We start from the raw sequence: 13,119 nt of genomic DNA, 5'->3' as shown, positions 1-13,119 counted from the left end.
CTGCTCACTCTTCAGCATCTATGCCAGTTCCAAGAGTTCCCTCCTGCAGTATCCTTTACTTTGGATCCAAGGGGATCTTGGGGCAGTTGAATTCCAAAACTAACCATTCGAAAATCATTTAAATACCCAGTTAACAGGGACAGTTCTTTTATGGAATGTTGAAAAATGTCACACAAAAGTTAATGCGATAAACACAGAACCCTGTGTTCAATGGAAAACCAACTGAAGGGTAAAATGAGTGTAGCAAGGTAGCATGTCAAGAATGCTTGGATTGCATTAAGAGTACGCTGGCTTCCTCAATAGATAACTGCATGTCTCTGAAAACAATTCCTTACATTTTCTCATTAAGAAAGAAAAAAAATAATTAAGACATGAGATCTCATCTAAAAGAATTACATTTTTTTTTACTTTTGCAGTCGATGAAAAAAATTAAGAAAATGGTAGTTACAAAATCAGTTTTCTAAAAATTTATTTGGAATTTTACGTTCAGTTTTAAAAGTATTGCAGGATCCTTCATGTAGGAAGAGACTGTTTATGAATATTTATAAAGGTCCTAAAATAAAGTGCCTCCTAACATATCTTCTCCACGTTCTCAACAATCTCAACAGAACATTTGAAGCTCCTCATAATATTTTTATTTTAGTGTAACTCATGGAGTTAAGCAACCAAAAATAAACATCTGCAAAGAAAAGAGCATTTAACCACAGCTGCTCCAAATTGCACATTTTATGTATTACACATCCAAACGAAGTAAAGGGTAAGGTGGAGCAGGTAAAAATAAAAGCAGCATAGGGATGGAATAGAGGAACACAAAATGGACGCAAAACGAGAAGGCATGGTAGAGACTTCCAAGCCAGCATTTAGTTCATTTACCTGTAAAGAAAACCGAGCAAGCAAGCTTCCTGCAGTGATGAAAAACAAAAATCGATGTAGAAAATTAACAAAGGAAAAAGGAACAAGACTTTCCAAGAACTTCTATCTTCTCCCGAAGTGCACTCCAGTGAATTTAGACTCCAGACACAACCTTGAACCGAGTCTTCTCCGAAGCTTCCCATGTCTCCTGCACGCAAAGGGTTTGCCTCCTGGTAGTACAGCTACAGCCGCGAACAGTCTCATTCAGTTGTGAACCAAAGTCTCTCTGTGGCCATTTGCTTTTGGATTCCTCCTCTTCTCTCAACGTATTCTGAAGTGGAACTTCAAGTACAGCTTCTGCCTTCCATTCCAGACCCCCATTTTGGTATCTTATGGGGCATCAGGACAGAAACTCGTTGCAGAGAGAGAGGGAGAGAAAAGAGACTGAGATATTGTTAGTTTCAAACCATAATGGGTTGACAACGGTTATACTTAAACAATGAGTCCATATTAGAATACAAAAAGGTAAAAAATGGCTTTACAAAAAATCTTCGTTATGTACACCTATTTACAGCCTGTTGTATAGATTTTCCATATACTTTACGTACAACAAGAAAATAAATTCCCTTAAATGTCAAAGGGCAAAATTACTGTGCGAGGCTAACCATTTAACAACTCTCCATCCTCTGGAATCAAAGCCTTTCTCCTTTGAAATAGCAGCGTAGCAAGCTAGAAGAGGTTCAACCTTGCCAGTTTCAAATGGAGAAAGAAAAAAAGCACCTGTACCAGATGAAACCTAGTTCTGTGACCAGCTAGCAAATGACATTACAGCACTCAGTTTGCCCACACCTGAAAAAGGGTATTCCTACTCTGAAACTTAAGATCTGCATGGGACTATAAATATTAAGAGCAGATAATTTTCCCTGAGCAGACCAGGCTCAAAGCCTCAATACTGCAGAAAAACATTCTGCAGGCTGATCTTTCATGGGGGGCAAAAAGGAGAAACACAAAAAAAACTAGAAAAACACACAAAACGACTACATAGACAGGGAGGGGGAACTGACTCCATACTCCAAGGCGCAAGTGGCAGATTACGGGACACTGGTAGAACAATCACACTCCACAGGTCGGTTGGACTTCCAAGAGGTGAGCTGGCATCGAATCGCTCACATTTTCATTCTTCTGCGGAGGTGCGATGTCTTCACCATCTGTCTTTGGATACCTGGCACAACCCAGTCCCCTCTCTTCAGCCTTCCGAGGCACATGATGGCACGGAGGGGACCAACACCCTGAGCTCGCACACATTTATGAGTGTGCAAGGTGGCAAAATAGCACCTTTTGACTTTAGGATTAAGATTTATTATTGCAGTTGCTAGGATTAGAAGTTTGGCAAGACCACAAAGCTCTGCTTGCAATCGATCTTGCTGATGTCGTTCCCTGCGTAAATAAGGGACAGAGGTGCCAGGAAAGCCTGACACTCTTCCTCGCTCTCCAAGGCCAGCTCTGACTGAACGTAGGAAATCGGGAGCACAGGGCGAAAACTAAAGATAAAAAAAACAGCAATGGAAAACCAGCAAAAACAAAGTTAGAATAGAAGAGAACATCCTTTGCTAAGTAAAACATTCTGCTAAGTAAAACATTCTATCATGAGTACTTACACTGAACTTTCCTGGAACCCAACAGCAAGCAAACATGTATGCACACAATTTATGAGAGCAATACCGCAAATGGCTACAGCGTACCCAACAGTTAAAGTAAAGGCAACAATATGTTTAAGGAATGTATCCCAAAACTATGTGCTGGCATCCTCCTTTGAGTGTTTACTTTTTTGGAAGCACAGGGTACACCCCTCCCCCCTCAACTCAGTTATCCCACTTTAGATCTCAAAGATCCAACTCTGACAGGAACTGAAGTTGAGCATGAAAACTATTCAGCGCAAAAATCGTCACTTTGTACTTAACATGCATCCATCCTTACAGCACTGCAAAAACACTTTTCTATCCCTCGATCCTTTGCAACTGGCTGGGAATGGCTGCATCATCTAAAGATGTTTTTTTCTTTTCTTTTTGAAGACCAACTCAGAACGTCTGCTCTTTGGACACTCACCCTACATACGAGTCACCAACTTTAACAACACAGTCCTCATTTGTTTGCCAAAGAAAAATGGAATACAGCATATGTGCAGATGTGGGAAAGGAGTGTGAATCGGAACTCAAAATTACTGTTACTGCTATGATAATTTTTCTACTTTATGGTATTGCTTCTGATCAACTGGTTGGGAACCCGCTTCCATGTCTCCACAAACCAAGAAATATAGTATATTTTCAATTCAGACGAAATTTCATTAAAAGGGGGTTGTTTTCAGTACAACTTTGTCGTTATGGATAATTGTGAATCCTTTAAGGAGAAAGCCTGAAGAGCAACAGTCCTACAGGATATAACAACAACTACGAAGGCTGTAATTGAATTTAAATTGTTTTAAAAAAAAGAATCAATGTCTCAAGATGACAAATGCAAATAGTTTGAAAATTAAAGATGCACAGCAGAATCTTGAATTGCATATAAAAGGAGAACCTAAAAGTGCTTTAACGGTGCCCACTTCTTTAAGAGCAAACGCTCCATGGCCTAATCAATCAGTCAGTAGATGTGGCTCGTGTCCGTCCTGTTTTCGGAAAACTGCTAGGATTCCCCAAACTGCTGCATCTGTTGTCTTCAAGACTTATGAAGCTAGAAAGATGGTCAAGTGAAGTCAGAGGTTCAGCTTCATAAATTGGGCAAAGGTGATATTTTACAGTGCTAGTAGACCGAAATGTAGTTGGTGCTGTATAAAAATGTTATACTGACAACTGCATTGTCTTGGCTGCATATTTGATAATATGGTTTGCGTCAGATAAGACTGAGTGCTTAAGTTAGTTGTTGAGAAACCGGTGTAAATCTCAACAATGGTAAGGAATCAACCTCTCCTCCTGAACCTGGAGAGCTTACACATGAGCAAGCTAAAAGAACTTGAGGTGCATCCTGAGGTCTGAAAACTGAATGCAAAAGAAAAGACATGGCCACTACAGAAAGTGCCTTAGTGAACACTCTTAAAAAGTAAGTTAAACTTAAGGATCCATTTAGATGGGTCAGTTGGTGACAATAGGATAGAATGGAGGGTGACATCCGTAGGTGATGTTCGTGCATATGCTACTACTATGTGATTCTTGCCAATCATACAAACATTACCAGCCAGCTGGAAAGGAAGAAGACCAGAGGAACAAGTTGCACCATTCAAATGACCGCTAATTAGTGATAAATAGTATGGATATGAACATAACAAAATATCAAATCTTTTCTTGTGAACAATGACTAACTGTTCGGAAAGCACTATCATAGTATGTATTCTGGCACTCGAGAAGGGAGGCAGTGAACCTATCTATGTATGAGTTAATTTATGAAGAAAAATAAACCAATAATTAACCAACATTTTTAGATTCTGAAGTGGATCCCTGAACGCCAAAGAACTTTTCACAATAGTATAGATTTTTCAAATAAAGTTGAACAGATTATTTTTTTTATAATAAAGTCATCAGACAATGAAAAGGGATTTTTTAATGCCTAAATCCGATTATGTCTGCCTTTTAAACGTTAAAAGCAAACAATTAAGATCAAAGCTCAGGAAAGGAAACATACCTGCTAACGAATGTTCTTCAGATTTTAGTTCTTGATTCATAAACTGAATTTTCTTCATTGGACAAAGGATTATTTTGAAGGTGTGAAGCAGAGTAATCTCAGGCGGGATAACTAATCGAATTCAGAGAACAAGGAAATGGATTTCATCCCCTTGACTCTAGTACTCCCTTGCCAGAAACCCCCATATGTGTCCGACTCCTTAAGAATATCAAGAACCATCTGGGTTACAGCAGTACGGCAAGCTATTCTTAAATTATTTTCAGCTAGAGGAAACCTGGTGACGTCTGAAAAGTTAATTTTGAGCCTTAGCAACAAACCAGTCTTTCACAAAGATAGTTATTAGAGGCAAACTAGCTGGAAAGCTACGAAGTCGCTGATAGTGAACATACACCTCTTCAATTAAAATAGCCTAAATTAATGCAAATACTTCAGAAGCATACACAAATGCCAGAGACCAGCTAAAAACAAAATATTATGTCTGGTCACAAAAAAAGTAACAATACATAAAAAAGCCTACACAAGGGAAACTAAATAACATATCAAAGAATACCAAATCAAGCACAAGCGATCACACAGTATCGCAGAATTACTTAATTCTCAAGTTACACTGGAATAGTTAAACATTCAAAACAACTGTGGCTGCAACTCAAAAAGTCTCCAATCTATAAAACAAACAAAACTTGAGAATCAAATGTAAAGCAAGCAACTTCTTAAGACCGTCTCTGCTCATCAGTCGCTGCCTTAAGCCTTAATTGTAACCATGTGCACTGTATAAATGATTCTGTATTCATATTATGAAGAATCTGCTCTTTCCACAGACACACAAGTACTTCTGGCAGACATTCCACAGTACCCACAGATTTTATACTTTGTGGTAGGACTCTGGCCTTTCCTCTAAAACTGACAATTTTAATAGACATCACAAATGCAGGCTTCTACACACTGTTAATTAGCACTCTCAAAAAAATGTAGATCACACCCAGGATCGCATCTCCACAAGAAGTCGCTACTGTTCATATTCTGCTCTTTCCACAGACACAAGTACTTCTGGCAGACATTCCACAGATTTTATACTTTGTGGTAGGACTCTGGCCTTTCCTCTAAAACTGACAATTTTAATATACATCACAAATGCAGGCTTCTACACACTGTTAATTAGCACTCTCAAAAAAATGTAGATTACACCCAGGATCGCATCTCCACAAGAAGTCGCTACTGTTCATGCTTCAATACGGCTTTTCACCCGGCAACCTAAATTTGACCGTATTGTAAGAGCATCTCCAATTCTGAAAGACGTTGACTGTACCACTTTGACCAGGACTTAAAAGTAAAGTGGGCTTCGGAACTGAAAGAGGTGTAGCACATGCCCCTTTAGTCCTTTAGTCCACTATATGGGTAGATTTCCAAGCATGAGTTGCATAGACACCACACAGAATGACATCCTGTGAATAGTGTAGCCAAAATTATTCTTCACAACGACTTGATCCCACTGGATATAAGCCACGGAGAGAACATGCTTAGGAATGCATTCGAAGAACTTGGGACAAGGAACCCCACTGAAAGAGGAATGCCCTAAAGAAAAAGTAGCTTTCAGTGCTACAGGTGACATTTAGCTATGGAGGCTTTGGTTGCCTCTTTACTGGGACTAAAGCATTCGAAAGGGAGCGATCTTTCTTTCAAAAAGGCTTTGATCCAAGTAAAATATTGAAATTATAGATAGATCTCTGTTAAGGTTTGTAAACTACAGCATTCGCTAAAATGTTTACATCGCATAGTAGCTAAACAAGTCTTCACTTCATACCGACTAGAGGGCCAAGGGTTTCTTTTAAGTTCTAAGCCCAATAACAATCTAAGCACAATCCAACCAATGTATTGTTTTTTTCCTTTAAGGGTTTTCTCGATGTATGAAATGAGAAGTCTGAATGGTGTCAGGCCTGAAATACATGGCACAAGCCATGCCACTTCAGTTTAAGCAGAAATCAAAAAGCAGGTGAACCAAAATAATGCAGAAGAATTTAGAGTAAGGAAAGTACCAAATTTGCTACACACAAAAACAGACAAACACCAGCGAAAAACAATGAAGCGAGATACTTCAAGTGGAGGAGACTTGTCTTTTAACAAGCCTCCTGGGTTGGAGCTTGGACAGCTTCAGATTACTTTCTCCAATGGGTCGAAAGGGAATCTTAGAATTAAACATCAGTTTCGGGGGCCTTATACTTCTGTGCAAAATCCCCAAGTATGTGATCTGCGATTAAATGAATTCAAAAATATAGAACAACTCTGCCTGCATACAGGATCCAGAAAAATTCCTGCACACAGATGGGAGTCTGTTTAGGAACAGCAATGACTGTTCACTTTTAATTTAAATGACTTAAGTTGTCTGTGCTCTTCAGTGCTATGGCACATGTTCTCCAACAGTCTTTCAGGAGGACTTCATATACACAAAGAATAAAGCCTATCCAAATAGATTTTATATTGCGTAGAGTGCTACCGAAGTTGAAGAAGAATGTGGAGCCCAGAAACAGCATTACAAACCTCTGCCGCTCCTCCATCCCCCCCCCAAACAAAAACAACAGCTCACAATTAGCAGGATAAATAATCAGAATGTTTTTTAATGCTTTTAATGCTGTAAAAGACTTCATCCCTTTGCTCCTCCCTCTCTGGACCAAAATCATCAACTGCTCCCTTCAACAAGGTCTCATTCCAGACTCCCTCAAGGTGGGGCAAGTCACGCCTATACTCAAGAAACCTACAGCTGATCCGTCTGACCTAAACAATTACCGGCCCATCACCAATATCCCCACTCTGGCCAAACTGCTGGAGAAATGTGTCCAACTCCAACTAACAAGACACATTGACCAATTTGACCTCCTTAACTCTCATCAATCAGGCTTCCGAGCGAAACATAGCACGGAAACAGCTATGACACACATAATTGATGACGCCCTCCAAATTCTTGATCGCAATGAGTCCTGCCTCCTCATCCTTCTTGACCTCTCGTCAGCATTTGACACGGTCAAACATGAGAACTTGCTGGAGCTGCTAAGCACTAGAATGGGACTATCGGGAACGGTTCTCAAATGGTTTTCGTCCTTCCTTCACAACCGGTCTCAGAAGTTCAAGATCGACAATGTGCTATCTTCACCTGTGCCTGCAGATCTAGGGGTTCCACAAGGATCCTCCCTCTCCCCCACATTGTTCAACCTCGTCATGGAACCGCTCGCCACCTTGCTCCAAGCGTCTAATGTCCAATTTCATATGTACGCCGACGACTCACAACTATACCTAAAGCTTCAATCCCCGGAAGATATCAAACTTCTGAATTCCACGCATATTAACACTCAATCCTGGCTAGCCGATAATCACCTCAAACTAAATGCTCTGAAAACTGAGTTCCTTCTCATCTCACCCCCGGCGAAAATTTCAACCACCCAAACATGGCTCAACAACCTAACAGCACTCAATGTCCAACCCACCATCGTGGACTCAGTGAAATCCCTAGGCATCACACTGGATGCCAAGCTCAACATGCAGCAGCACGTCAGCAAAGCCACAAAATCAGCTAATTTCCAAATCAACACACTGAGGAAAATTAAACCCTTCCTCCCTGCTGAAGACTTCCAAACTGCTGTACAAGCGTTAGTCATCCCTCGAATAGACTACGGAATTGTGGCCCTCAGCGGACTCCCTCTATCCACAACAGCACCCTTAAGAGCCTCCCTGAACGCTGCCGCAAGACTCATTACTGGCTCAAGAAAACATTCGCATATTTCCCCTGACTTAAAGTCCCTAAAATGGCTGCCTTTTGAAGCCAGAATACAACTAAAAATTGCAGTTATGACACACGCGGCAGTACACCACAATGCACCCAACTACCTCGCTCAAAAGTTGTCTATATCAGGAGGTTCGAGATCCAACAGAAGCTCAAAAAATCTACTCCTGAAACCCCGTAGATTCCGGAAAGAGAAAACTTACAAGCGCTCCTTCTCAGGAATGGCACCCAGGATCTGGAATGCGCTCCCTCCTGAAACCAGGCGTATCTCCTCCACTGCACTCTTCAAGAAAGAGGTGAAAACCATCCTTCTGGCCAAGATCTCCTGAACGTTATAGGTGTTGGATCAGAGACTCTGCATTGCTTTGTGTCAATGCTTACCTTGTCCTTTGGCACTATACCTCTACTTGAGAGAGACACTACTACGCTACTCTCTTACTACCAACCAATATATGATACACGTTGGGTCACTGTTTCACCCTCCCGGTGCCCCCACTCAGTGCTCTCTCTATACTAAAACACTGTTATAAGCCTTCCACACACCCAAAGTGTACCTGAACACCCCTGTAGTGGGATCATGGACTTGTGCAGTCTTATATTTCTTGTTTACCTGACTGTATTTTGATATGTTTTATGTATGTTATTATTATCCTTTCATGTTAGTGACTATTACATTGCTCCCATTACCTCTGTTCATTCCTACTGCCCCTACCCCTTTCATTGTGAAGCGCTCTGATATCTGTAAGGATCTTGTTCGCGCTATATAAAACTTTGAATAAATAAATAAATAAATGTTAAAGAGGACTAGAGTTCAGTCTGAAAGAAAATACCAACAACTGCATCTCACCACAAATATTAACCGTTAGCTTCCTCCACTGAAGAAACCAGTTTTACTTACCTGTAAGCGATACATTACTACATTGAAGTGACTTTTCGGTACCAAAGGGATGTGCGCGTATGCCTGTGAAACTCAGCTGGGGATATTAGCGGGAAAGGCGAGTGGCTGCTCAGCACGCTTGCAGCTGGCTACAATCTATGTCCTACTACCACAGCAGCCATTTAATCACAACTGAGTTAATTTTAACCAAGACGGCCACAGCAGTACTTGCAGAGGTAGGACAGAGGCCATATGTACCTTTCAACTGTCTAAGTGCACAACATTTCAAGGAACATTAAATCTCATGCCTATTATCTATATTAGGTAATCAGAAGAAAGTTACTCACCAGTGTAGTACGTACAATTTCTCAAACACACAACATTACTAATGTATGGGTCTACTATGAATACAAACTCATTCACACTTAACCATGTTTTTTCTCATAATGATTCAGCTACTGGGAACGAAGGAGATCTTTAATTCTTACTTGCCTCCATTAATATGTAGGAAGCTGCCAAAGAGGGAAATTAACAGGAAGATTCTGGACCATGCCAATCATACAAATTCGAATGAAAAAACAATACCAGATAAGCAATGGTAAAAAAAGTTCTTACTGTGAGAAGACAAGCCTACAAGGAAAGACACAGCTTGACCATCACTCCCTTTGTTAAAAGCTTCTTCTTGGTTAAGTTGCTTCAAACCCAGAGTTACAAACATAAGTACCCAATAAGATAGGTTATTGGTATTTTGTAATGATCGTTCCCAACAACTATCAATTAGAGGACTCTCGAAACTTCAAAAGAGATTGGGATATATTCAACATGAAGAGGGCATAATGTGTACGAATGCTCATTCTTCAAAAGATGCGATTAGGAGTAAGAAAGGTATAAGCAATTACTCTAAGTTCCCATTTTTTTTTTTTAGGAGATTACACAAGGCTGAGTAATCGGAACTATAGCTCCACCGTATAAGCATATCTCAGTATTAGGGTATAGGGACTCACCACTTTGGTTTCTGAAGGAAACACTTGGACATACAGGATATAAGTCAAACAAAAGGATCCCTTCCCGCTGAAACAAATCTTACATGCTAAATGGAAGCAAACAACCTAAACTGTAGGTGTTAACCCCTTCCATGCTGATGACGGCCCCCGGCCGTCATGCATCACGGTGTACGTGTACTGATGACGGCTGGGGGCCGTCATGAACCCGTCCACAGTTTAAAAGTGCCGCACAGGCGCAGAATCGCGGCTGCGCCCAAGGGGTTAAAGGCGGCAGAGAGCACCCATCAAGGTTTTTCCTAGTTTAAATATTATTGGACGCCCTCTCACATGTACGTAAAAAGCTGAAAAATGTTGCCAAACCTTCCCAGCAAACTGGATTCTGTTTGGAAGGCAGAATCAGGCAATAAGAATATTTAAGGAGCTAAGTGAGATAGGTAGAAAACCTATGTCCAGACATGAGCAGGAGGACACCAAATCACAAAGCAAGATCTGAAATGTAGACTCAAAACACCAAGTGAAAGACCGCACTAAAACCAAGGAGCACAGACCCATAAAAGACAATGCAAAAATGGTAACTTTGAAATACAGCGATAGACCGTGACAGAGGAGCTGAACACTGGAAAGGGCAGCACAGGTAATGTAATCTTGTATTCCATGGCCTGAGTTATAGTACAAGTCACAATACCACTAAACACACATTCGAAATGGTGGAAGGATTTACTGTTTAACTCCACCTGTGACTTAACAGTATGATATATGCTATTCTGTCTGCTGTGCCAAGAATAAAAGCTACTTCTAGCCACTAGAAAAGTTATCTGCAGTCAACACATTTTTTTTTCAAATGTGCAGGACGTGATAGCATGCTAGCTTACTGGGGTACCTCCAAGAATCACATTTCTGCATGTGAATCGACAAGGCTGGAGAAGCACTGCTCTTCGGAGTACTGTAAGGTGCACAAACTGTTTGCACACAAAAGCCAATGAACACTTGCAAATATGTGATTTCGGCATAGGGAGAACGTGTTTCTTGCCTTAAGATGCACAGGTCAAGACCATGTCTCAAACTGATCTGGCAAGTTTGTTTAGAAGCAACTGGCCCCAAAGAAGGGATGTCTGCTGAGGGAATGGCGTTGGAAAACAAAGTACATTTTTAGTTTCCCTTTGGTACCGAGAAGTGCTGTAAAAAGAAGGCTCAAGTTGGTTAAAAGGTAGCTCTGCCTCCACATACGTTTTAATCATGGCCTTGAGGGCAATCTTCCTCTCCCTATCGACGAACTTGTCGATGAGGTAGGCAGACATGCGAGGCGCTGTGCGGTAAAGGCGGAAAAACCGATGGTAGTTGTTGAGGGCCCATGCATTTCGCAGGGCCAGAGAGTGAGCTACGCAGGGCTCCGCCTTCAAAGCCTTTGTGAGATATGCCAGCTCCGTTGTAATATCTATGGGAAACAAAACATAAAAAACATGCTACATTAGTGTCATTCAAACCTCTCATCCATAAGAAATGCATGGATAATCTTGCACTTTCCTTACCCCCAGAATTTTTGGTGAAGATATAATAAAGGATCCGGTAGGCAGTGAACTCTCCAACATTGCCAGCAAGGTTCTCGGAATATAAAGACTTAAGCTGTGCTTGGCACTGGTTGAATTCTTCATGGTCTCCCTGTAGGGAGAAAGTAATAGTTGGAAGACAACCAATTATCCAAATATACAATTTAAGCAGCCTGTTTTGCTTCATATAAAACAGGAACTCAGTTACACAAGCAGACCTGCTAATGGAGGAATTGGCTTCTATCAAGGAGTCTCAAATCCAGATGGGAAACTATCACTAAAAGCACTTGCAAAGCCAACAGATCAGGTAGACCTATAGGTGATATACACTGTCCGTTGCACAAGTTACTACTTGTGTAGCGATATATTTGTAAGAGACATTAGTTAGTGATAGATTCCTGCCTTAGAATATCCCCAGGCGTCAGACTGGATCCGGAAATTTTTTGCGTAGCAGTACCCATGCGTGTCGGTAGGCGTCGTCCGCGGTCGTAGTACTTTGACGCCGCCTCCGCGTGCGGACGTCAGTTCTTATACACAGCTTTTCTGCGCCAGAAACGCAGAGCCATGATAAAAACCAACACTGGTGCCATGAAACTAGGGCCCTGAAAGGGGATGACCTTAACCCTAGATTTCGGTTCGCAGAACGGGGAGGATGGGTGGGTCGGTAAGGAATCTATCACTAACTAATGTCTCTTACAGATATATTGTTACACAAGTAGTAACTTGTGCATCTGAAAGAGACACGTTAGTGATAGATTCCTTACCTTAGAATAGATACCCCAGCATTACCGACCCCGGTGGTGGGTCTGCGAACCAATAATCACACCAGAAAGTCCTGGAAGACGGAACGGCCAAAGAAGCCATCCCTCCGGACTTTGCTGTCCAGGCAGTAGTGTCTTGCGAACGTGTGCAGCGAGGCCCACGTAGCTGCCTGACAAATGTCCTGCAAGGGGACTCCCCGGCCTAGGGCAGTAGTAGTCGCCGTGGCCCAAGTGGAATGGGCCCTCAGCCCAACAGGAGGTTCCTTTTTAGCCAATGAGTAGCATTGCCTGGATGCACAACACGATCCACCAAGAGATGGTCCGTTTGTGCACCGCCCGTCCCTTCTTAGCGCCCACGTAACCAACAAAGAGTTGGTCATCCAGCCGGAACTGGCGTGTGCAATCCAGACAGAATGGGAGCGCACGTTTTGGGTCCAGACGGTGGAGCCTCTCTTCCTCTTTCGAGGGATGCGGAGGGGGAAGGAAGGTGGGCAAGGTGATGGACTGCCCGATGTGGAATGCTGCGACTCCCTTGGGCAGGAAAGAGGGCCTTGTCCGCAACACAACCATGTCCGGATGGACAGAAAGGAATGGAGGTTTGGAAGAATGAGCCTGGAGCTCACTCACTCTCCTG

General features: G+C 41.9%; 1 protein-coding gene across 2 annotated transcripts in view; it reads right to left on the bottom strand.

Annotated features, from left to right (window-relative positions):
* Positions 1-452: 452 nt before the first annotated feature.
* The window catches only part of LENG8 (leukocyte receptor cluster member 8), a 129,111-nt gene continuing 116,444 nt past the window's right edge, over positions 453-13,119 (bottom strand). The window contains exons 13-15 of one of the 2 annotated variants that reach the window (XM_078655066.1): positions 11,707-11,836; positions 11,405-11,612; positions 453-2,393 (exon numbers count right to left, since the gene is read on the bottom strand). In XM_078655066.1, coding sequence (XP_078511192.1) covers positions 2,231-2,393; positions 11,405-11,612; positions 11,707-11,836 — 501 coding nt within the window. In that variant the 3' untranslated portion in view covers positions 453-2,230. The remainder of the gene's footprint in view (positions 2,394-11,404; positions 11,613-11,706; positions 11,837-13,119) is intronic. The other variant, XM_078655068.1, reaches the window with a different exon arrangement.

Source organism: Lissotriton helveticus, chromosome 7 (assembly GCF_964261635.1).
Source record: "Lissotriton helveticus chromosome 7, aLisHel1.1, whole genome shotgun sequence".
Classification (NCBI taxonomy): domain Eukaryota; kingdom Metazoa; phylum Chordata; class Amphibia; order Caudata; family Salamandridae; genus Lissotriton; species Lissotriton helveticus.
Note: the sequence above shows the minus strand (reverse complement) of the source record. Positions and strands in the feature narration are given on the sequence as shown.